Source organism: Lutra lutra, chromosome 4 (genome assembly GCF_902655055.1).
Source record: "Lutra lutra chromosome 4, mLutLut1.2, whole genome shotgun sequence".
Lineage (NCBI taxonomy): Eukaryota > Metazoa > Chordata > Mammalia > Carnivora > Mustelidae > Lutra > Lutra lutra.
In genome coordinates this window covers 112,351,860-112,377,736 of record NC_062281.1, presented here as the reverse complement: position 1 = coordinate 112,377,736, position 25,877 = coordinate 112,351,860, and the positions used below count along the sequence as shown (strand labels likewise).

The 25,877-nt window shown below is 37.5% G+C and overlaps 1 protein-coding gene across 1 annotated transcript in view; it reads left to right on the top strand.

Annotated features, from left to right (window-relative positions):
* PLPPR4 (phospholipid phosphatase related 4) overlaps positions 1–25,082 on the top strand; it is a 42,998-nt gene extending 17,916 nt beyond the window's left edge. The window contains exons 2-7 of the mRNA XM_047728259.1: positions 5,506–5,691; positions 13,212–13,341; positions 15,485–15,680; positions 17,267–17,324; positions 18,076–18,249; positions 21,215–25,082. Coding sequence (XP_047584215.1) covers positions 5,506–5,691; positions 13,212–13,341; positions 15,485–15,680; positions 17,267–17,324; positions 18,076–18,249; positions 21,215–22,540 — 2,070 coding nt within the window. The 3' untranslated portion in view covers positions 22,541–25,082. The remainder of the gene's footprint in view (positions 1–5,505; positions 5,692–13,211; positions 13,342–15,484; positions 15,681–17,266; positions 17,325–18,075; positions 18,250–21,214) is intronic.
* The last annotated feature ends 795 nt before the right edge of the window (positions 25,083–25,877 follow it).

Genomic DNA, 25,877 nt, shown 5'->3' with positions numbered 1-25,877 from the left:
AACAAGGCCCACCGCTAGCAGGTTCTCAGTAAATACTTGTTGAATAAATAAAAAACAAAGGAGCATTAATATTACATATGTTAATTGGCTCTTTGCGGCTCTGATACCACCAGTTTAAGAGGATTTTGTAAGACTCTACATTCATGATGGCCATGAAAGAGGAAAAGAATGGAACTGAATTGTATTACTCTGGGCCAAGAGCAAAGAAAACTCTCTCAAATGAGAAAGAAAGCTTGTTCTCATTATCAACATGCTAAAAGCAAGTAAGTTATCTGACCTAGATAAAATGTCATGATAGATTCCATAAAATGTTTTGCTAAAATTGATACATACCGTCGATTTGATTTTTTAAAAAGGCCTCAAAAAATCAATATTATCCAGCAAATGTAATCTTTTGAAATACATTTCTTTTGTTTGCCTTATCTTCTAAAACTGTTGTAATTTTCTCTTAAAAACTGCTTCTATTATTTTTACTCACAAGTTCCTTAGCAGATGGTAATTATAAGAATCAATCTCTTTCTTTTTTTTTTTTTGAAAACTATTTTCCTAATCTTCAGGTAATTTCCCTCCTCTGTATTGCTACATAAAAACAGCTAGTTCACACTTTTTTCTTGGTTACAACATAAGTGGAGAATAAAATTCTTAACTCTTGCCTATATGGATCTTTTAAAATCTCTTTTAAAATCTCATTTTAAATGCATTCAAAAGATGTCTGTGCAATTTTATCATGTATATATATCAATTCTATATGTGTGCCCAAATTAGTGCATACCATCTGTTAAAGTTCTTCCATTGAAAAAGAAATTTTGTGGATGAATATTTCAAAAGATGAAGGATACCTCTGAAGATAAGTGTGTTAGAAGGAAGCATTGTAATCTAATTCATTGTTGTCTGGTAGTAAAATACAATATAGGGCAACAATGTATAAAATTACTTTTTTCTCAAATATTATAAATATTTTGTTCAAATCATTCTTTTTTTTTTAAGATTTTATTTATTTATTTGACAGACAGAGATCACAAGTATGCAGAGAGAGAGAGGAGGAAACAGGCTCCCTGCTGAGCAGAGAGCCCGATGTGGGGCTCGATCCCAGGACCCTGAGATTATGACCTGAGCCGAAGGCAGAGGCTTAACCCACTGAACCACCCAGGGGCCCCAAATCATTCTTTTTTTAAAGATATTTATTTATTTGTCAGAGAGAGAGAGAGACGGCACAAGCAGGGGAAATGGCAGGCAGAGGGAGAAGCAGGCTCCCGGCTGAGCAAGGAGCCCAATGCAGGACTTGACTTCAGGACCTGGGATCATGACCCAAGCTGAAGGCAGATGCTTACCCGACTGAGCCACCTGGGCGTATCCAAATCACTATTTCATAAAAATAAATTAGAATACAAGGAATAAAAGATATTTTAAAAATCCAGAGAAACAAACACCAAAAAGAAGAAAAATATGACCATTATTTTGAAACAGATGAGGGTCTTGAAATATGTTTCTATGGAACTGTAAAAGCTATTAATACATGGGTAGAAAAACTGTGTCACTAGGAAAAATCTTGAAAGAAAGCTGATGTCTGAAATGACCAAAGTGCATAACATTACTGAGGGAAATTAATTTTTACTCAAAAACTAATCTATTATATCCATATATATGCATATATATTTAGAAGTCACTCTGATGTGTAATATTCATGGAAGTGTAGAAATGAGTAAGATTAGGCCCCCACTTTAAGGAGATTTTCATTTAACCTAGCAGATAACTGATAATAAAGAAGAGCATATAAAAATTTCTTGAAAAGAGGGTCCTGAGGGTGGCTCAGTTGGTTAAACGTCTGCCTTCAGCTCAGGTCATGCTGTGAGAGCCCTGCATCATTGGGCTCCCTGCTCAGCAGGGAGTCAGCTTCTCCCTCTCCCTCCACCGCTCCCCCCTGGCTGGGCTTGCGTGCTCTCTCTCTCTCTCCCTCTCTCGCTTGTGTGTGCTCTGTCACATAAAAAATAAATAAATAAATAATAAATTCCTAAAAAGAAGTGCTAGAGAATTAAGAGTGAGGAAATTACTTTCAAAATAGATTACCATATAAAGAATTACAAAAAGGGGACATTTGACAAGTATAATATTATTAATAGTTACAACAACAGCAACAATAATAATAATACTAACATTTATAAGCTATTCTTCATTCTAGGTATTGTTGAAAATCACTTGCACTTGTTCATTTAATCCTTTCAGCTGCCTGTGATGATGGGTACTACTGTCAATGTACCTACTTCATAGAGAAGAAGACTGAAATTTAAGGAAAACACTTCCAAGGTCACATTGGTGGTAGTGAGTGGGAGAGCTGATATTAGAACCTCCCTTGAAAACCATATGACCCGACTGGTTTGACTACATTACGTTGAATTCAGAGTGTCCCTCCCTATTTACATATATACGTACACACACACAGATAGACACAGACACATGCACAATACAGGAATAGAACTTTCATTTCACAGCTATATCTTCACTGGTACAGTTAAGCAGATTCTAAAGTAATCATCCACAAAATTCAATGGCAAATAATGTCTTTACTAGGGAAGACAACAGAACTTTAAGCTAAATAGCCCCCCCTTTAATTGATGCTAGTTGTGTTTCATTGTCCTAAAACTCTAATCCCATTTTTGAAAATAAACAAACAAAAAGCATAGAGTGTGGTTAAGAAATAAGATTTTGGAGCTACAATTCATGGGCTCAAAACCTACCTCTGCCACTTACTAGAGAAGACTGGGCTTATCCACCTACAAAACAAGGATAATAATAGCACCTACATTATATCATAATAAAAAGTCTTAAGTTAAATGAGTTAAAAATTAATTAATAAAATTATTTAATCTTTCTAAAACAAACTTCACAGCGCATAGTAAGGGCTATATGCATTACTTGTTAAATTAAAACTAAAAATATACTTAAGTGGATTTAAATGAAAAATCTCAATCACACACATGCAGCATGAGGTGGTGTTTTATTGGTTGAGAATGAAAACTCCTAGTTGTGTATTACAGAAGGGAGTGGTGGGGAGAAATGATCAGATATTTGAAGTGAACAAACGATCATGGGTTCTAATGAGAGAAATGTGTTGTTTTTTTTAAAAGATTTATTTTATTTTATTTATTTGACAGAGAGATCACAAGTAGGCAGAGAGGCAGGCAGAGAGAGAGGAGGAAGCAGGCTCCCGGCTGAGGAGAGAGCCCGATGCGGAGCTCGATCCCAGGACACTGGGATCATGACCTGAGCCCAAGGCAGAGGCTTTAACCCACTGTGCCACCCAGGTGCCCCAATGTGAGTGTTTTGATGTGCTTTTCTATTGAAAAGCATCAATCTGAAAAGCAGGACAATGCCAGATTAATCTCTATAGATAATTAGTTTTTCTAATAAACTTAATTCTCACCTCATTATAAAAAGACTCTTGGGAATAGAAGGCATAATCTTGTTTTGTAAATTTATTTTTTTAACTGACCATCCAGATATGATGAATGGTCACTAATGTCTTCATCAAAAATCTGCTCTGTTTAGTCAAGTAAATATTGTGTCCTCTACAAATAACACAGCCTTAGGCTAAGCAACTCCTAATATATGTGCGATTTAAACTGAATTTTCAGATTCTGAAAGGTCTACCATCAATGTACTTACAGTATTTCCTCTTGAGCTGAGAGCAGGTGTCTCATAATCTTGCTGGCCAAGCCCATGTCCTGTTCAACCATATTATAGCTCACATCCACATAGTACCTGAGATATTGTAGGTTGAGTGAATAAATAACTAAATCCATAATACAAAGTCTTGAAGGTAAATGTGTAAAATAGACTTAACCAGACAAACTAAAGGACATCCAGTGAAATTACAATTTCACACAGACAGCAAATAATTCTTAGTTTAAGTATCCCCCAAATATTGCATGGGACATACTTACACTAAAAATTGCTCATTGCCTACCTGAAATTATAATCTCACTGGGTGACCTGTATTTTCATTACTAAATCTGGTCACTCTAGTCTGATTATTAACTTATTCAATTAGTCATTTATCAAGAAGTATTTATTGCAGTATTAAGTTATTAAATGATGTACTATGTGCCCACCACATGCTGGGAACAATTCTGTGCCCTGACTCAGCAATAAATAAACATCACTGGCAGACTCTCACTTCATGGAGCACGTATTTCTGTGGGAGATGGGGAGAGAGTGATGAAAAATAAACAGGTGAAGTATTAAATTGACAAGGTAATTTTGGTTGATGATCAATGCCATGAAGAGTATCAAGCAAGATGATAAGGGCAGAGAGGGAAGGATGAATCAAGGGCTATTTTGTGTGTGTGTGTGTGTGTGTGTGTATAAAAGCCTTTGTTGATAAATAGGTTATAATGAAATAAATAGAATGAGGGTTTGTTGGGGAATAACAACTCAGGCAGGATCTCCATGTCTCCACGGCAGCTCTAGCTTTCAGCCTTTGCCTTCCTGCTGGTCAGTTTGGACAATGAGGCCTTGGTGGACATGCCCAGCCTCCTCAAGCTGTTGGGGGCCTCGGTCTTCCTGACCAGGGGTTCAAGTACCATCCTGGACTCACCACCCCTAGGAGGAGCAGCAGCCTTGACCTTGGGCCTCTCCTTGGCCGCATGGACAACGACCTCTTTAGGGATGTGGTTTTCCTTTGTTTTGGCTGGAAAAGCAGCACAATTCTTGCCCTTGAGGACCTCAGCTTTTGTTTTCCTGTGGGCCTCACCATCTTCACTATTCCTTCTGCCTTTGACCTTTGACTTCCCAATGCCCAATGCCACTGGGAAGAGCCTGTGTGGCCTTGTCTGTCTATTGGGGGGCCTGGTGATAGGAAATCATCATTAAATGATGAAAAGAAACCAGTTTATACCAAGAGCCAGAGGAAGAGCACAAATAGAAGAAGGAACAGCAAATGCAAAGACACTAGGTAGAAATGTATACGACTGTTCAGGAAAAGTGTGGAAACCAATTAGATTATAGTGGGCAGGAGCTTGGGGAGTTGTATAAACATCATACAGAAAGATGTAAGAAACTGAAACAAGAGCCAGTTCATGCAGAAATTTGTATTCCATGATGTGACATTTGGATATTTTTCAGGTAGAATGGAAAGCACTTAGAGTGGTTATGATCGGGAGGGATATGATAAAAAAAAAATATTTTCCAAAGACCCTTTGGTTTGCTGGGTGGAAAATGGATAGGTGGGGTGGGGAGAGAAGAGTGAAAGTACACCACCAGTTAGGAGGTGATCTGAGAGCAAAGATGAGGGACATGACATGGGCTCATAGGAGGCTGGTGACAGGTAGGTGAATTAGATGTTCTGAAAGTAGAAGCCATAGCATTTATGAAAGGTGTTAATGCTGAGATCAGAGGAGAGTGGTGAGAGAAGGGGAAGTAGCCATTTGTTTCCACTTAAAGATGCACTGATCCTATGTATGACCTGTGCACAATAATAAATTGCTCTTCCATATCCTTCCTTCTCAGTTGCCTATATTGGCATCATCGGTGGTTAGCCTGTATTTCCTTGAACTCACAGATGTCTTCAAACCCGTGCACTCTGGATTTAGCTGCTATGACCGGAGTCTTAGCATGCCCTATATTGAACCGACCCAGGAGGCAATTCCGTTCCTCATGTTGCTGAGCTTGGCTTTTGCTGGACCTGCAATTACGGTAAGAATTGCCCCCAAATTATATTTGTCATTCTCCCAAAACTAAGAATGACCACATTTGTGTAATAAATGGGTTAAAAACAAACAAAAAGTGAACTCGAAATCTTGGAACAGAAAGATCATGTCTTTAGGATATTTTGAAAACGTCCTGTGACTTAATAGTTGAAAATTACTAACTTTAAAAGTTAAGATTGTATAATTGCAAAATTAATGGGTCTCTAATGTTCAGTTTTATAAGTCATTCTAAAAAAATGTTTGTAACTGTGTAATTCCCCTTGAATAGCTAATATGACATTTCTGATATATTTCCTAATTAATGTGTTGATTTGGTATCTGAAGTCTGGAAAGCTGGAGGGGAAAAACAAATAATTATATAGCCAAGAACTTTCTTCTCAAAAGGCATGTTGATATCACAGTTTCATTTTTTTACTGGATTAACACTTTTTATTGATTATGAGCACTGAGTACCAACAATTATAAAGTAAAAAGGGCACAACTCACATTCCTGGCATTTTGGTTCACACATGCGCACACAAACTAAACATAAAATACTTTAGCTGCAAAACAGGCATTTGCATTTTTACATATATAATATAAAAAAATGTCCTAACCTACTGGAATTGAATGTAAAACATAATTCTTTTTAGTTTGTTAACTTACACATTATGAGTAAACACATTTTTCATTAATCCATTAATAAATAAGACTGGACAAGCCTTTTTACCATCTTTTCTGCCCCCAGAATCCCACATAAACGTCAAGAAACATGTTTCAAGGCTAACATCATTTATTTCTACCATTAGGAACTGTTACTTTGCTTTTATCATGCTCATGAATGTCAGAGGAAGTGGTTATTAAATGAAAAGCTGTACTTGAATGGAGTTTTTACAAGATTCCCTAATGAATTGGCCAATTCTGGTTCAACACATCAGCAATTTTAGAAAAATCTATAAATAAATTTTCCAAAGTCTATACTTTTATGTAGCTATGAATTTGTTTTTTCAAAATTTCTCCTACATTAAATTATAACATATGTTTACACTCAAACTAAATTATACAAAACATTCTCAGAAGGTAAAATCAGAACTTAATATTCCACAGAACTTAATCATACTTAAAAGGTCTCAAATACTTTGTAAATTACTGAGTTATTGGAACTCCAGTTAACTCTAGTGTGATCGGCACTATTAATGATGTGCTTGGAAATAGCTGCGATTCAAACTAATAAAACATACCTAAAAGGCAGTATTGCTCAGAATAACGGCACTTTCCTGTCATTTCTCTAACGACTTACTAAAAAATCTATATCATCAGTCATTTGACAAGAGCAAAAAGAATATAAGCTTTAAACTATTACACCAGAAAGCATTTCTCCTAGTTGGGGTATAGCCCTCAAACTTACTGTTGAAATAAAACAAAATTCTGTACAAATGTTCATGACTGTATTGGTATTTAACACGAGACTATGTTTGATATTTATTCATTTAAATGATTTTTTATATATCCAGAAGCCTTTCCTCCCTAGGGTATTTTATGAAGTTGTTAGGAAGACAACTCTAGCTGTGACACCTGCTGCTGTGGACCCTGTTTATCTCACAATGATCCCTTTGCTGACACTGTTACATGTCCTGGGGACAACAACCTTGGCCTTATCTCTGTGTTCCTGTATCTGTGACTCCCCCATTTCCTTAATAAATTCTTAAGATGCAATCTAGAGATGTTTTCTGGGGCTTCCAGGCCAAAGCTTTCTTTCTGGAGCCTTGAGAAATGACAGGGCGAATCTGCCATGTCTGTCTCTCACCAAGCTGGACGTGGGGAGCCCAGTGTCAATACCTCCCACAAAGGACCCACTGAATCTCAGGATCTCCACAGGCCCTCCATAGTGGCTGCATGCCTCTTAATGGAACAAGAGGCAAACTAGGGAAATATTTATATTCTGGGATCCCTAAATCCCCCCATATCACTTAGAACTCCCATGATACTCCAGGGAGTCCATGGTTCTTTCCTCCCACACTGGGTTCGTAGCTCTGGATAACCAACTCAGTGGTAAAACAAATCTTGACTTTGCTCACATCAAATATTGCTTTCACACCTTTCTCTCAAACACATATTATGCATCTTCTAGATCTCTTTCCAATTTCATTTTCTCCTCTATCTTTAAGGATTTCTCCCAAAACATTTACTTTCTCAACATTGGTTTTATGGGGTCTATAGTCCTTTGTTCCACACCCATAATTCTGTCTCTAATCTTACTACATAGTTACAATTCTGATCTCCTTCCCCTCTTGGTGAAAAGGTGAAAAATAACAAGTAGACTCTAATGGCCAACTTTCAAGGATGCTGTTTTCTTTTTATGTATATGTAGCATTTACCTGTTAGAAAATGGGTTGGTGAGGGAGGAGGGGAAGCAAGAGGAATCCTTCATGTGGAAATGGTTTTTAAAGCCCAGTTCTGATGGGCATTAAGGAGGCCACTTGATGTAATTGAGCACTGGGTGTTACATACAACTGATGAATCATTAAATTCTGCACCTGAAACTAATGCTACACTGTATGTTAACAACATTATGTTTAAATTAAAAATTAAAAAAATAAATAAAGGCCACATCTGTGAAGAGAGGCATGGTTTTCACCCACTCCTCTGGAGAGGAGACCAAGTGAAAAACAAAAGACCTCATGTCAGCAATATTCTTCAAAAGAATCTTTACAAGAACAAAAGAAGATCAACTGATTTTTGATAGAGGCATTTAAATATAAATCATGTAGTGTTTGCTTTTCAGATTTTTTAAAGTGCTTTGAGAGACGTTTTAAAAATAACCTGTCTTCTTGATACTGTACCAGAAACTGTAAAAATTCCTTTCATGTCTGTGAAATACATTTTCTTATGTCTCTGAAACTGCCCTTGAATTGGAAAATTTCATCCTTAATACTAACTTTTCATTTACTTTAAAGTAATAATGAAATAAGCATTTTGTTCAGTCCTTTGGAGATTGTATCTCAGGGAAAATAACAGAGTATATCATAAATGTTCATGTAATCTATATGAATAGAAAAAAATGTATACTTTCTCTTTGCTGGAAGTTAACTTTTATTACATTTTATTAAAGGATAAATATATCTAACTTTATAGGAGAATTCTATTGGAATTTGATTATAGATCCTAGATGGGAACCTTATACAATATTAAATGTATTAGGGTTTCCAAAAGACTTTCACTACAGATTTAAACACTATAATAAATACTATTTTGTCATTCTCTTTTGCTGTTTCCACAATGAAGACTTTTTAAAAATTTTTATGTATTTATTCGAAAGAGAGGGTGAGAGAGAGAGCTAGAGAGAGCATGAGTGGAGGGGAGGGGCAGATGGAGAGGGAGGAGCAGACTCCCACTGATCAGGGAGCCCTACGCAGGGCTCCATTCTGGGACTCAGGATCATGACCTGAGCCAAAGGCAGACGCTTAATGGACTGAGCCACCCAGATGCCCCAATAAAGACTTTTTCATTGTGAGTTCTTCCTGTGGTAGATATTCCTAGGGCAGTGCCCATATGATTAATAGAAAGAAATATATTTCTTACTGTGTCTCCCCTGAAGCAGAGCCATTTCAGAATCTCTTCCAAAAACCTGCCCATGATATTAACAAGAAAAAAAAATTCTTTTTTGGCCTGTGTACAGATTAAACAGAATATTGTGAAAAGATACTTGTCAGAAATTGTTTTCTGTTTACAAATGACAAAAGCAGCAAATAATTTTATTGTCAGAGCCTAAACTCTGAAACCACATTTTAGCACAACCAGCATGCCATTTAGAATAAGGAAACTAGCAGGCGCATTTAGAAATACATCAGGAAGCATCTCCCCTCCCCCCGAGGAAAATTCCATCTTTGGACAAATTGAACCACTTTGAAAATTCATGTAATGACATATAGATCAAGGTTAAATGAATAGAAGTGTGAGGAGAAAATTGATGTGTTTCTTAGAGAGGACAGTTGGGAGATGTCAAAATAATGACAAGAAACCTCTATCCATAATGAAGCCAAATAGTATTAAAGCACTCTCTTGACATATGAGTCTCGAACATATTAAACAACTAAAATAAAACGCCTGAAATCTCAAGGTCATTTGAGATAATGACTACTGTGTTGTATGCTAAGACACTTTTCTCTAATGGCACTACACAAATAAATTCTTATATAATTTAACATTCATGGACAAAATGTGAATCATCACACATATAATTGAAAAAAGAAAAAAATTATCCACAGAGCTATTTTTGAGGAAGTGAAGATAAAATCAATATCTTTTAACCTTGCAAGAGTGCATTTCAGGAATGAGTGGTTAATTCTCTTGAAATGATGAATTTTAGATAACCACCATCTTATTCTATGTGTTTGGTGTTTTGTGTCACATCTATCTATGCAGAATACAGGACCTATTGTGTTTCTGTGTCTAATTTAAAGTAAGAGTGTAGGATGATATTTCTCAAGAAGTATAAATAATTAACTCACTGTTAAATGATTTGAAAAAAAAACCCTCCTTTTGATGATTTCTATACAATTGATCTTCAAGATGTTTATCATATATGCCACATGATTTTCACACATTTATGGTTATTGATAGAGTTCCATTAAAAAATTATTTTTATACAAATTGAGATTCTTTTTTTTAAATTTTTTTTAAAGATTTTATTTATTTATTTGACAGACAGAGATTACAAGTAGGCAGAGAGGCAGGCAGAGAGAGAGGAGGAAGCAGGCTCCCTGCTGAGCAGAGAACCCGATGTGGGGCTCGATCCCAGGACTCTGAGATCATGACCTGAGCCGAAGGCAGAGGCTTTAACCCACTGAGCCACCCAGGCGCCCCTAAATTAAGATTCTTTATAACTGTACACATACCGTGATACCTACAGAATTAAATATAACAGATTGAACACTCCAAACAGGAGGTTGTAGGCTTACTGTCATTAGTTTAAAAAAAAAAAACTATAATTTTAAATACTTCATAAAATAAATGTTAAGCTAGTAATGAGAACTGGGAAGTTTCCCTTGGGAAATCTATTTGAGCCCTTATCATGACTATGACCTTTAAAGTGACATCATCCCTTATATCTAAGACTGCCAGTATCTCCTGTAATTCAACTTTTCTCAGCTCCACACATTTCTACAAATCAGTGTCACATTTCATATCAATCTCTTAAGCATGGTGACCTTAAATATTTGAATTTTTTACATAAATAAGACTCATAATTTCAAATCTTGCTTCTCTTTTGTAGCACAACTAAGGGCCTGAATGCCCAATCAGCCAACAAGCATCCCACAGTGAAGGTAACAAATGCAAATCCCACCATGCCAGCCATTGTACTAGACAGTGAGAATAAAGGGTGAATAAGAAATGGCCCTTCCCAGGGCACCTGGGTGGCTCAGTTGCTTAAGTGACTGCCTTGGCTCAGGTCATGATCCTGGAGTCCTGGGATGGAGTCCCACATCAGGCTCCCTGCTTAACGGGGAGCCTGCTTCTCCCTCTGCCCCTCCCCCTTCTCATGCTCTCTCTCTCTCTCTCTCTCTCATTCTAAATACATAAATAAATAAAATCTTAAAAAAAAAGAAAGAAAAGGCCCTTCCCTCAGGGAGTTATAGTCTAGTGAGAGACAAACAAATGAACAACTGAAGTGCACTTCCACTGAGTTATACTAAAAAGGAAGGATAAGGTGCTAAGGAAATCACAAAGAAGAAGATATAATTCAGTTTAGGGTGATGTTGGGTGTCTCAAGGAAAACTTCTTGAAGGAAATGATGACCAAATGCATTGGGTCCCTTCCCTTATGTCCAATGTCCTAGAAACCTACAGCAAATATACTTTTCTTTATCTTAACATCTTTAATATGTTAATCTTTCTGATACTACATTACGGCTCCCTGTCCATTGTAAACACATTCTCTTTCTTCTTTTCCTTTTCTTTCTTTTTTTTTTTTTTTTTCTGAGAGAAAGAGAAAGAAAGCATGGGGTGGGGAGGAGCAGAGGGAGAGAGAGAGGTTTCTTTTAAATTATATATTTAATTTTTTAAAATAATTTTTTAATAAACATATAACGTATTATTAGCCCCAGGGGTACAGGTCTGTGAATCGACAGGTTTATACACTTCACAGCACTCACCATAGCACATACCTTCCCCAGTGTCCATAACCCCACTACCCTCTCCGTCCCCGCCCCCACAACCCTCAGTTTGTTTTGTGAGATTAAGAGTCTCTTCTCCTTTGCCTCCCTCCCGATCCCATCTTGTTTCATTTATTCTTTTCCTACCCCCCAAACCTCCCACATTGCATCTCCACTTCCAGAGAGAGAGAATCTTGAGAGAGAATCTCCATGTCTAGCACAGAGCCCCACATGGAGCGCAGTGCGCAATCCTGAAATCACAACCTGCGCCAAAACAAGAGTCAGACATTCAACCGAAAGAGTCCCCCAGGCACCCCTGTTAACACATTTTCTAATCTTATGCCTAAGAAATTGTAGCCTGCTTACCTAAATTCTCTTGTAATTTCCATTCTCCAACAAAATAGCTACCAGCCACACGTGACTATTTCTGTTAAGTCTAAATTAATTTAAAATTTAAATACTGAACTAAATGTGGTGAAATAAAATAAAAAATTCAGCTCCTCAGGTGTAGTAGCTAAACTTCAAGGCTCAATAGCCACACGTGGGTAGTGATGACCCTATTGGAAAGGACAGGAAATATTTTTCATCATCACAGAAATTTTTGTTGGACAGCTTGGCTGTAGATTGCACCTTTCTAACCTCATGCATGCTATTCATGGATTGAACCTTCTGCTCAATTCTGAATTGGCTTATTGAAATGATATGCTAGTAAAATTTTCTAATCCTAGCTCTGGTGTTAACTTTATTCTTCCCCAACACCCACCACTGGGTGGGCTGCCGCCACCCAGCCATCTTGTTTTTGTGCTATAAGAGATGAAATGCCAAGACTCTAAGAATTAGGGCAGAATCATTAACTGTGCAATTAAGCAATAAGGCATCATCCCTGGATACTGCTGAGCAAAGGGTCAAAGACTGAGTGCTGCAACCGCAAGAAAATGCCAGGACCATATCACACCCTTGACCAGTCCATAGGCACGCAGAAGATCCAACTAGCAGTCTCCACAGTGCCCTGATTGCTGCTTCCCACTGCTCGCTCAACCACTCAGGAGAAATTGCTCACATCTCTAACACTTTAAAGAAAAATATATCTTAGGGCACCTGAGAGGCTCAGTGGGTTAAGCCTCTGCCTTTGGCTCCGGTCATGATCTCAGGATGCTGAGATCAAGCCCCACATTGGGCTCTCTGCTCAGCAGGGGGCCTGGTTCCGCCTCTCTCTGCCTACTTGTGATCTCTCTCTGTCTCTGTCAAATAAACAAGTAAAATCTTAAAAAATATATGTCTTTACCTTGTTGAATCAATGATGTGTTAAGAGGTAACTTAGAATTCATTTGTTACCCATCAAGTCCATTCTGAACACCACCCTGTCTTTGCAGATTATGGTAGGGGAAGGAATTCTCTACTGTTGCCTGTCCAAAAGAAGAAATGGGGTTGGACTGGAGCCCAACATAAATGCCGGAGGCTGCAATTTCAACTCCTTCCTTAGAAGAGCCGTCAGATTCGTTGGTGGGTGTGGGGAACCACAAAGAAAGGAATTTTTTTTTCCAAATAGAAATGTTATATTTAATTACAGATATTAAGTTTTTAAAGCTATAATTTAGATGTATAATTTCAGGTACAGGATGAGTTTTACATTATACAAAAAAACTGCTAAAACACCAAGATTGGGGCTTTGTATCTGTAATATGTTATTTACAGTTATAGTCCTTATTTTGAGAGCTAACACGCCATGCATTTTAGTATATTTTTGTCTTAGCTGTGGTGGAAGCAAAAGTTTACTTTAAAATGGTTTCTCGGGATTTGTGTTTGTTTTTTAAAATGGAGAATAAATGTTGGCAGGCTATTGTGAATGGATAACTCTTCAGAAATTAGTTTAGCCACATCAGTGATTCCATTTCAATTCTGGAGTGTTCTCATCCGGAAGCTACTGCACATGGAAATGTCACCATACAGAACTGAATCATGGCTATTTTTCCTTGGTTATATCCTCTAACTTTACCCCCTATTTTTTTTTTTTAATCTAAACCCACATCTCTTCTGATTAGCCTGAGACCATCTTAATGTTTGAGTCACAGACCTTTTTGTTTTTTTTAACCAAGTTGAGAAGTCAAAACACAGCATACCACACCAATATGAATGCTTCACATTCATTCCCAGTAAGTCAGTAAAAAATTACTTTACCTGTAACCTCTCAGCTCAAGAGAATAGGTAATTTTATCTAATATCTAGACAATAATTAAATATAACCTTCTCTCCCACTAGAGGAAAAGCCTGGTTTAATGCCCAGACTCTGATCCACTGATTAAGGTACTTGGAGATGGTGAGCCACGAATAAGCCCTTTAGCAGGGCCACAATTGAGGCAAGGAAATATATCCTTAGGACATATAGCCGATCTCAGAGAAAAATTTCACTAATGTAACAAATGCTTTGGACAAAAGGGCATATATCCTCTGTGAAAAGCCTCGTGCCTGTGAGGATGGTCCATCCTTCCCTAGAGAACAAGGTCCCAGAACCTCATCCTCTGAGAGTCTGGAGATGCTCCTTCTCCAAAGGTAAAAATGGATGGGTTTTCCCACTGAAGCCTACTCCTCTCCAGGACCAGCATGCTGCTAGGAATTAGAACGTAGAAATCATCTATCTTGAATTCCAGATGATCAGGTGGAGAAGGAATTGGGAGAGTCGTTGCTAGGTAAGGATAAGCAGAAAAGGAAAGTGGAAAACAGGGTAATGGGCAGGCCAACTACCACTGTCTGGAGGAGTTTATTGATGAATTACTCAGCTGCCTCTTGTATTGATTTCTATGAGCACATCATGAATCAGAATCCAGACTGTCACGTCATAGTGAATCCAGGGTGTCAAGACAACGTAGAGGAAGCCGGGTTCAGATCATATGTATGTGAGCAGAGCTAGATTCCCATGCAAGGGACTTGGAGCAGGAATGGAGTTCAAGGGAACAAGCCTGAATCAGAGTTTGTGAGTTTATGGTTTGAGACTGGGGCCAGGAGACAAAAGAAAGAATTTGGACGGGGAGATACAAGAACATCATCTCTGAATTACAAATATGCAGGAAGTCTCCCACAGCCCTGTACCCAAGATATGATTATTATTTCCGTGACAGGGCCCGCCTACCCTCTTCTCTGTTTTAATTAGCATTCCCGGTATGACTGCAGCTTGTGGGGAGTTGGAACCAGTTCTGTAGGGCTTGGCAACTGTGGCTGGAGTTAGGGAGTCCTGGGGGGAGAGAGAGAGCCCCGGAAGCTCAAACGTGCTAAGCAATTTTAAATTATTTTGAATTTTTGCCTCATTCCCCATATTTCATCCTCCTCAAATCACAGTGGTCACCTTCACATGCCCCAGGTATCTGACAAGTGGCCTATAGTAATAATATTAAGAATGGTCCTTTTAAACCAAACTAACCAAAAATACTCCAAATGACTACCCTGGAGGTACTCATTGCCCTTATTTTGGCATTATCTGGTTTAAAGGTACAGGAATTTTCTATCCTTATTTTCTCTAAATAAACTCAGAGAAAATGATCATGACAGCTTTGCAGGCCACCACATTAATGTGTAGTAAACATGGTTGATGATGGTACAATGTTGGTATTAAGCACTAACTTAATAAGGATTTCTTTCCCTTTGCGTATAGGTGTTCATGTGTTTGGACTGTGCTCTACAGCTCTCATTACGGATATCATACAGCTCTCCACAGGGTATCAGGCACCATACTTTCTGACTGTGTGCAAGCCAAACTATACCTCTCTGAATGTGTCTTGCAAAGAAAATTCCTACATTGTAGAAGATATTTGCTCAGGATCTGACCTTACAGTTATCAACAGTGGCAGGTCAGAAATGGAGATTTTTAACCCTCCCATGTCAGTGTTTTCATGGTTCTTGAATAGCGAATGTGGGATTGTTTTATGCATACATTTTTCAGTCATAAGGATTTTGGTTTTATTTTTCTTTTCTTTATCTTCAATCCAGTGATTTCTTTAGTGGTTACACCATAGAAACTCTGGTGGCTCATTCCAAATCCTCCTGTCTCAAAAATTTCAGCCTCACATTCTTGCCGCTAATCTTCATATCACCAAATCCTATTCATGTTTTGCGAGGTACCCTAGACTCTTTATGGTTTTAGGTTAACACAATTGATTTATCTTAGGATGTTTATAGATAATCAATATGTGTCCTGTACTGACTGAAGTGGAAGCTTAAATATTTATATTTACGTCTCCGTTGTATGTTGTAGTGAATCTTCCTTTTGGTAGAGTTTTATATGTGCATCTACTTTGTATAAACCCAGAAGATCAGTATAGCTTCTAATCTTGCATTTTAGAAAATAAGACAGAAAAACTCAAGAAAATACCAGTGCATTAAGTCTTTCTCAATCAATAAAGTAAAAATTAAACTTTTTGGCAAGAGATAATGTTTTGGAAATCCAAAAGAAATGAGTTACAGAAGGATGAAGGGCAATAAGGGATGCTATAAGAACTGCATTTGTTGTTCAGTGAGTTCTCAAGATCAATTTTAATCGAAAATAAGTTAGTAAGTACCCTTGAAGAAGCAGAACCTGATATTATGTAATTATACACATTCAAGTTCTCATAGTCCACTCAATAATTTTGAAGCTACATTTAAGACCAATGTCCTCTACTCTTTCTCAGTCTTTCTACATATCTTATCTGCGTTAAGTGGTAATCCTTTTTATGGGTACCAAATAATTAGGAGGACATTAATATAACTGAATTTTATTTTTTTAAAATTTTTTATCTATTAAGAGAAATCTCTATTTTTCTTCCTTCACCTGTTCTTTTCGGTGTTTCTCCCATATCCTGTGTTCCACCACTCTGTCAGCTTGCTTCTTCAATTATTTAACTAAATAAGATGCTCTACGATTCTCAAGATGATAATTACATTAAAGTAGAGAAACACTCTGTTAAAATTGGACTTCTTATGTTTTCTAGAGTGTAAAAATTACATTTAGATCCATTGCTGTGAGAAAATAATTTTGCCTTTTAAAATTTTGTGTAAATGCACCCATATATTTAGGAGCATAACAGAAGTTTCAAAGCTTTAAAATCCTAGGTTTTATGGACCTTTACTTTAAACTGACATACTTTGAATACCAAAGAACAATTATAATGTTTTCCAACCCACTTCTACTTTCAACCATCATTCCAGTGGTGTAACAAATTGATTCCTCCAAAGCTAACACTTTCTATTAGAAAGCGCATTATGCTATTCTTTAATTCTAATAGTGATTAGCAGTGTTTATCACTCCGATCTTTCTCCAGAAATCTAAAGAGAAATTAAAGTTATCATTTACTGCCTCAAGGCTTTTAAAAAGAACATTTTAACCACCCAGCGTTCTTATGATTGTTAGCAGTGAATCTGAAATAGAAGGCATAATTTGACTGTCTTCCTTTGGCAGAAAATCATTCCCTTCTCAACATGCGACCCTCGCTGCCTTCGCAGCTGTGTACGTTTCGGTAAGTCTCTGACTCTTTTTCATCAGTCTGTGTCCTAGAGAATATCAGAGAAATGAGTGTTGTCTCCAAGTGACTAATTAGATTATGGAGCCGTGTAATAACAGAACAGTAAACTTGAGCACAGCAGTCCTTCAACACAATTGCATCAAAAACAGAAATTGGATGATACTGTATACAATACTACATTAAATGAAATTTTCTACACAGTCATAATACTTATTCAGCCTGGTATCCCTTCAATGCAATATATCTCATGGCAAGGTATTGTGTTACAAATTCTCGAACTGAAGGAACTGTGTTTAAGCACACGATTACACACATACACACATGCTTTACTTTCAGTATTTATGGAATAGTGAGTTCAAAGCCAGCGTAAAGTTGATAAATCATATACAGTGAATCCACCTAGTGTCTGATTAATACAATAGTCCCTCAGGTCCTATGTGAGAAAAGTGGACTGGAATTATGTGACAAGTAACATGGAAACTAAACAGTTATCTTGCTAATTATACTGCTTCAACTTCTCTTTCAAACTTTCATATAATTAAATGAGATCTGCTTTTTATTTGATGAATTTTGCTATGTATTTCTTCTTTTTCAGGAATAGAACATAGCCATAGCAGGGGGAAAGGAGCAGTAAAATTGATGTCAAATGTATGAGTTAGACTTTGAGTCTAACTTTTTATTCGATTATAATTTAATTGTAAAATGACCTTTCTAATATACTTACCAGATTGCTTTAATTTTTCAGATGTACTTCAATTCCACATTAACGGATTCCTCTAAGCTTCTCAAACCTCTCTTGGTCTTCACCTTTATCATCTGTGGGATCATCTGTGGGCTCACCCGAATAACTCAGTATAAGAACCACCCAGTTGATGTCTATTGTGGCTTTTTAATAGGAGGAGGAATTGCTCTCTACTTGGTAATGATTTACTATTCTCATTTGATAAACCACAGTTTAAATGGAAAACATGCATCGAACACTTTTGCACTGTAATAATTTACTTGCAATGTAGTTTATGTTCATGAGAAAATCTGAGTGCTTCTCCATCCTAAGCCACACATATATCCCACTTTTAGTAAAATAGTATTTTACACCCTTACCATGGACCATCCACTGCAACTTTAGGATTATTGCATTTTATACACACACACACACACACACACACACACACACACACACACGTGCACACACCAGAAAGAGTCAGGGACTATTTTTCCTACTATACTTTTACAGATGAGGAAAGTGAATATTTGTAAAAGTAAGGTTCATGACAGTGAAGGTTTGGTGGAAGTTTGTAGAACGTGCCCAACATCACAAATGTAGCACCTGGATTCTTTAGCAGTACTCTATTTTCAAGCTCAATCTTCCTTCAGAGGAAATATTCTCAGCAGAAAGAAACTGAGATTGTCCATTTCATACATTCATTCATGAATTCATTCATTCCCTCATTCAGTATCTGATCTGTGCCAGGTACTATACTGAGCATCAGTACTGTGAGAAATAAGATCCAGCCTTAAGGAGTTTTCAGTATAAAGAGTAATAAGAATATAGATAGTTGCAGGATATTAAATGGTATATTAAGGTGTGAACAAAATGCTTTGTGAATAGCACACTGAAGAAGGAAGTTAAGGAAGCTTTCACAGAAGTGATATAGTTTTTAAGAAATAAGAAATTTTTTCTTAGGGTAAGGAAAGGAGGAAGGACACTTAAGCAAAGAAACTGCCCATGCGCAAAGACGGACATCTAAAAGAGCAGGTGTAAGTGGAAGGTGAGGGAATAGGAGGAATGAGAGATAACAACTGAGTTTCCAGCTTGGAAGACGGAATAGATGGTGACTTTGTTAGCAGACCAGGAACACGATGGAGAAAGTAGGTTGGTGGAGAAGGGTTCGATGAGCTCAAGTTAAGGATCGATAGGCAGTTGAAGAGTTGCTTCTGGAGCTCAAAAGGACAATCAGGAGTGAAGAAATAGATTTGGAAGTCATGGATATTATTGATGGAAGTACCATTATAGTTACAGAGGAGTCAGGAGTTACCTGAAATTGCCAGGTCATAAGAATGAAATATCCACATGCCAGCAGCATGCAGAGAAACAGGCAGTCACCAAGGAAACTGAAAGAAACTCACAGAGAAATGAAAATCACCTATCACAGCAGTTCAATCATGGGATACTGATGCCCTGGTTCATGGAAGGTGTTACAAGACAATGATGACAAAAACTCGTAAAAGCACCGAAGCAAGTGATGATTTATTTTTCACTTTTATAAACTAGCATGGTCAGGATTGTCACTTTAAATCTCATGCTTATGCACGTGCTTTCTTTGGCGGAGGAGAAAGTGCTCAAAGTAAAGTTAGCAGATCAGGAACTGGGCATAAGCTTGGGTTTCCCATGGGAGCGTTGATTGGCAATGCTTACAGAGTAATCAAGGAAGACTGAGAGCTGTGTCCTTCAAGTTCATCCATTGCCCTTGTGTGAGTGTGATTTCACGGTGTCCAACAATTAGCCTGGGCTCCGTAGTCGGAAGGATTTGGGCTTGAATCTCAAGTATTTTATATTTGGTCAAATTACATTATCTCTCAGCAACCAGTTTCTTCACTTATTAGGTGAGAATAGTAACTGGCTATTGCATATAATAAATGTTTACTGACCACGGTGCCAACACTGCATGTCGAACAATACGGCAGAGGTTCTTACAATCTGGTGGACAGTTTCCCCAAACTTACTCCTTTAAATACAATTATTAATGGAGCATTAGGTAGGGACTGCTCATCCTGAGAACTCTGGCAGTGAGAGCAAAGATAGGTACTATTTAGAAGAAAAGCTTCTGGAGAGGCAGAAACTGGACTTTTTTCATTTCTGTTTGCACCTAGTGCCCTGAAATTGAAAATTCATCCACTGTAAGCTAATGCTATTGTAAATTAAGCACTCTATAAAATGTTAAATCCATGGGATTCTTGTGGGTTGATTTGAAAAGTGGCTACCAAATAGGTATCTGCTGCTTTCTCTTACCTCTAAACTAAAGCGTCTCAGAAGCTGAAAATCTAATAGGAATTTGGTCTTCCATGTGTAAAAATTGTAAAAATTCTGAACCTAAACTTTGCCTCATCCAAATTTTTATCCCCCAAACCCAAAATAACAGAAAACTGGTAGGTTGAGGATGAAGATACGATTACATAAAATTTAGTTCAGATTTAGTATACTAGCATTGAATTGATCAACTATTACTTCCAAACTTAAAGGAAAGAACATGGATGCTCCCAACTAGTGCTAATGTCTGCCTTTTCTTTTGAGAATACTCTGTGTAATGCTGACCACCCAGAGCTATGCTCGATCTGAGTTGTAACAGTATTTGTCTCTGACCTCACAGCAAAACCTAACAGCATGCTTTATGAATGATTCCTTGTTTTATATTTTTCACACCTCCCCCACTTTCCATTAGGAGGTGTGATTGAAAATGAAAGGTAAAATAAATCAGTTAAGCTATTCAAGGTGTCACTCAACAAGAGGTTCCTAAATCCAGAAAAATGAATTGCTTTGAAAAGCAGAAGAACGTCCTTATTTCTCTCATTGTCTGTCTCTTTTTCTCAAAACATACAGAGGATAAGATTCACAAAAACATCCAGGGGGATGGAGAAAGGAGAGAAAATCCAACTAATATAAAATAACAGTCCCCTTAGTTCTGAACAGTTAGTTCTGTGATTTATGATATAACTTACAAAAGATTTCCTGAGTAATTGTAGTTTGGGTTTTTTGTTATTTGTATTAGTCAATGATGGATAGATAGCAAATACCTTCTTTATATGCTTCAGTGGGTCCTCTGAGACAAATTCTTAGTAACCATGTCTTCTAGTGCATGATGTTCATTGTTTCTCTTCAACACTAGGGCCTGTATGCTGTGGGGAATTTTCTGCCTAGCGATGAGAGTATGTTTCAGCACAGAGATGCCCTCAGATCTCTGACAGACATCAACCAGGACCCCAGCCGAGTTTTATCCGCTAAAAATGGTAGCAGCAGTGATGGAATTGCTCACACAGAAGGTATCCTCAACCGAAACCACAGAGATGCTAGCTCATTGACAAATCTCAAAAGAGCAAATGCTGATGTGGAAATCATCACTCCACGGAGCCCCATGGGGAAGGAGAACATGGTTACCTTTAGCAATACCCTGCCTAGAGCCAACACCCCATCCGTAGAAGACCCTGTCAGAAGAAATGCCTCCATTCATGCCTCTATGGATTCTGCTCGATCAAAGCAGCTTCTCACCCAGTGGAAGAATAAGAATGAAAGTCGGAAGTTGTCCTTGCAAGTTATAGAGACTGAGCCTGGACAGTCACCACCCAGATCCATAGAAATGAGGTCAAGCTCAGAGCCCTCCAGGGTGGGAGTGAATGGAGACCACCATGCTCCCAGCAATCAGTACCTCAAAGTACAGCCTGGCACTGTCCCTGGGTGTAACAATAGCATGCCTGGGGGACCAAGAGTGTCCATTCAGTCCCGCCCTGGGTCCTCACAGTTAGTGCACATCCCCGAGGAGACCCAGGAAAACATAAGCACCTCTCCCAAAAGCAGCTCTGCTCGAGCCAAATGGTTGAAAGCTGCCGAGAAGACTGTGGCCTGTAATAGAAGCAACAGCCAGCCCCGAATCATGCAAGTAATCGCTATGTCCAAGCAGCAGGGCGTCCTCCAAAGCAGCCCCAAGAACACCGAAGGCAGCACAGTCTCCTGCACGGGCTCCATCCGCTACAAAACCTTGACAGACCATGAACCCAGTGGGATCGTAAGGGTTGAGGCTCACCCAGAGAACAACAGGCCCATCATACAGATCCCATCCACCGAAGGCGAAGGTAGTGGCTCCTGGAAATGGAAAGCCCCTGAAAAGGGCAGCCTTCGCCAAACTTATGAGCTCAACGATCTCAACAGGGACTCAGAAAGCTGTGAGTCCCTGAAAGACAGTTTTGGTTCTGGAGACCGCAAGAGAAGCAACATAGATAACAATGAGCATCACCACCATGGAATCACCACAATCCGGGTCACCCCAGTAGAGGGCAGCGAAATTGGGTCAGAGACACTGTCCATTTCCTCCTCCCGCGACTCTACCCTGCGGAGAAAGGGCAACATTATCTTAATCCCTGAAAGAAGTAACAGCCCTGAAAACACTAGAAATATCTTCTACAAGGGAACCTCCCCAACACGGGCTTACAAAGATTGAGTGATGGCACTCGGCACTTGAGCGACCCTCAAAAGACCACGTCTTGATTCTACCTGTGCTCTGTTCCAGCAGATTGAGAAAACTTCTCATCGAACTGGGTCATCTACCATCAGCCCGGAACTCAATGACTCTTGAGAACTACTACACTCAAGCTTGTAGATTTCACATCATGGGGAGGGAAAAGCACAATGCAGGAACCTAACTAATGTGATATTGTGAGGAATCTTAAGACCTATCTTCAAACTCAAAAGGTTTGCAGAAGGCAGTATCAGAAGAAAGTGGTTTCCTTCAGTGTATACTATTTTACTTCCTGAATGTGTCAACTTTAGGGATCTTTCTTTATAATCAGCTGTGGGAATCCAGAACACATGTTTCCCTACAGCAGAGGCCATGCAGTATTATATATTCATTTTGCAGAATCTGCACCTAGAGCTCAGTAAGGGTGGTGCTGATTATTATAGTACATATACGATGTAAACTCTCAAATTCTATTTAGCTGTGAAATAGTGGTGTGCAATTCCTTGTCAAAGAAATGCTACTGTATTAAGAAGATGCTGGCTGCTTTGTGTTAGAATAGGACACCCCGCAGCTTCTCTGTAGTGGCTCTGTCACAGTCAAAAAACGAAAAGGTTTTGTGCATTTCTTCAAAATTATGCTTTGTTCAGCAACAAAAATTGTGTAGGAATATTTTCAGTGAGAGGGAATAACTAGTACTTTTCTACATAGGTTGTTTTTATTTTGACTGCTTACTTTTTATTTAAGTATAGCTACTACTCCTGATTCTGTTTTTTAGTAAGTAAATTTGCAGAATTTTAAAAATACTTTGTTTTAGCATCTTTGGAAATTGTGATCATATTTTGCATTTTATGGCTCCTCCTTTATTTATTAATTGGAAATTTTTTTTGATGTTATGGATATGTTTTTCTGTTTTTAAAGCAAGAATAACAGTTGACATTCCTTGAGCAAAATATATTGCTGTGAATTTATGAACAAGAAATCTGAACCAACACTTGACATTGTGGATTACATTGCCAGCAATGTTGGGTGAGTCTACACTTGGATGTCTCCAACCAGCTGGCTTTGGTTGCTATCTTTACAAGTAATCCAAAAACTTCATTTTGTTCCAGATTATTATTTTTTATATCCTAATAACCAGTAAATTAGAACAACAGTTGTTGGGTTTTACCTTCTTCCCTCAGATATTTTTGTTCATTGGACATCAGCAGGAAGATCTGAAAAAAATACAAATTGATAAGTGAAAATATCAGTATAAATTAAGAATATATTTCTTCAAAATCTCTAAGTAGTCACAGTGTTAGTGCTTAATATGCAAACAATAGTTTTGCTACCTATCCTGAATAAAGCCTTCAGCCTAAATCAAAGGAAACCAATACAATGAGAAGAAGATAAAACCAAAACATTTGGAGGTGTTTTCCAACTTAAAAATTTAAGTATGGAGACATATTTGGTTGTTGGAATTTATTATCAAGGCTTTTTTACACCATTTCTTAAGAATTCTAATATACATTCAATGATTGCCAAGGGGATAGAAGGTAACAACAAAGCTGGTTGAACTCATCTGTTTCGTTTTCCATGAGGACAGAAGGAGTTGTTTGAGATAAAGACTATCACTTCATTATCAACTTCTACAGGAAAAGGGCAAAGCTTTCTAGAGTCACCAACTTCCTAAAAGCATTAGGGATTTAGCTGAAACCAGCAGAATTGAAAACTCTGGCAATAAAATATGATTCACCTATATCCGTTCTGGCAATTTCCTTCTCAGAGAGGGGAGTGGGAGTAAAACGTTGCCTTCCCCACTTCTCGCCACTACCACCGTCACCACACTCCTACTGGCTTCTGCCATTTCATAGAGAGAAAGGTGGACTGGTTTTAGTACTCTGAAGAAAAAAAAAAGCTGCAGCATTTCAGATGCAGTAAGATGTTTCCTAATCTTTCCTATTTCTTAAAAAAAGATTTTAAAGTACTTCTCTAGTCATTGAGGGTTTTTTTTTCTTTACATAAATATTGATATATTCTTTTTCTACTCAAAGTGCCAAAGGCTACAGTTTTTAATGACTGAACCAATTGTACCACATTGTTAAGGAAATATAATGATAGTCACTAGAACTCAGACCTCTGCATGTATATTTGATAATACATCTTTTGTAAAAAAAATTACAAAAAAATATTTGTTTACATTCCACTGGTACCTTAATTTAAAATAAATGAGACTAACAGGTGGTATCTCTTCTTAGTGTTCTATTTATCTGATTTGCTAATGAGAGCACTTCTTCCTTTGTTAGGCTGTGCTTTACTGAGAAAACCAAGTATTGAATAAAGAGAGTAATTATCTTTTTAAAGTAAATAAAATTATGAAAATATATATAATATATATAAAGTATTGTGTTTAATAAAATGTTATGCAATGTTTTCCAAACTGATAAAGTTTGTAAAGTGCTATAATGTATTTTGTTAAGTACAGATTAAAGCTATTGTGTGAGTATATTGTGCTAAAATCATAGAAATAAAGATTAGATTTCTTCACCAAAATTGGAACATTTTGGTTTTTTACTTCAGAGAGTATGAATGGATAATAATTTGGCTTATAGGAAAACAGCTGAAGAAACAAGAACGAATCAGAGCTGAATATATTCATAATTGTTTTAGAAGAAAGAGTATTGCACTCACAAAGAAAAGTTTGTCAAACTACACCATAATGTTTCCGCATAATTTAGAATTTTGATTTTATTCTTATCACAGGATCTCTTTTAAATTTACTTAGACATAGATTTCTCACATGTCAACATTATAAAGTAAAAAAATGAAAATATGTCCGGGCTAATTGCTCTGAATCAATTTTTGAATAGTTGTTGGGCCTCTTTTCCCCAAGATTATTGCCCTTTGTGCCAACTTTTCTTTAAAATAATACTCTACTATTAACGCCAGGGTTGTTTTCCAAGACATTAGCAACTGTTATATGAGTTTTACTGCTGATACTGCTGATAAGTTTGACTAGAAGGTACTAACACAAGTTTTTAGACCTTGACCAGGAATTATGCTTTACTCAAATGATCCTGAATTGGTCTACTTACTGAAACATGAAGTTACAGTTATCCAGTAATGCCATCAAGTTCATGCATCATGATTGCCACCTGACCAACAAACACAGTATGATGCAATTCACTATAGAAAACACATTGGTAAAGCAAAACAAAACCACATTGATTTTAGAGATGTTAACATACGTATAACGATGTGTACCTTATTACGGTCGAAATACAATAATAAGATTCTCTGGGTCTTGATTTTTCAACTTTAAAACAGGGATGTTTGGCTC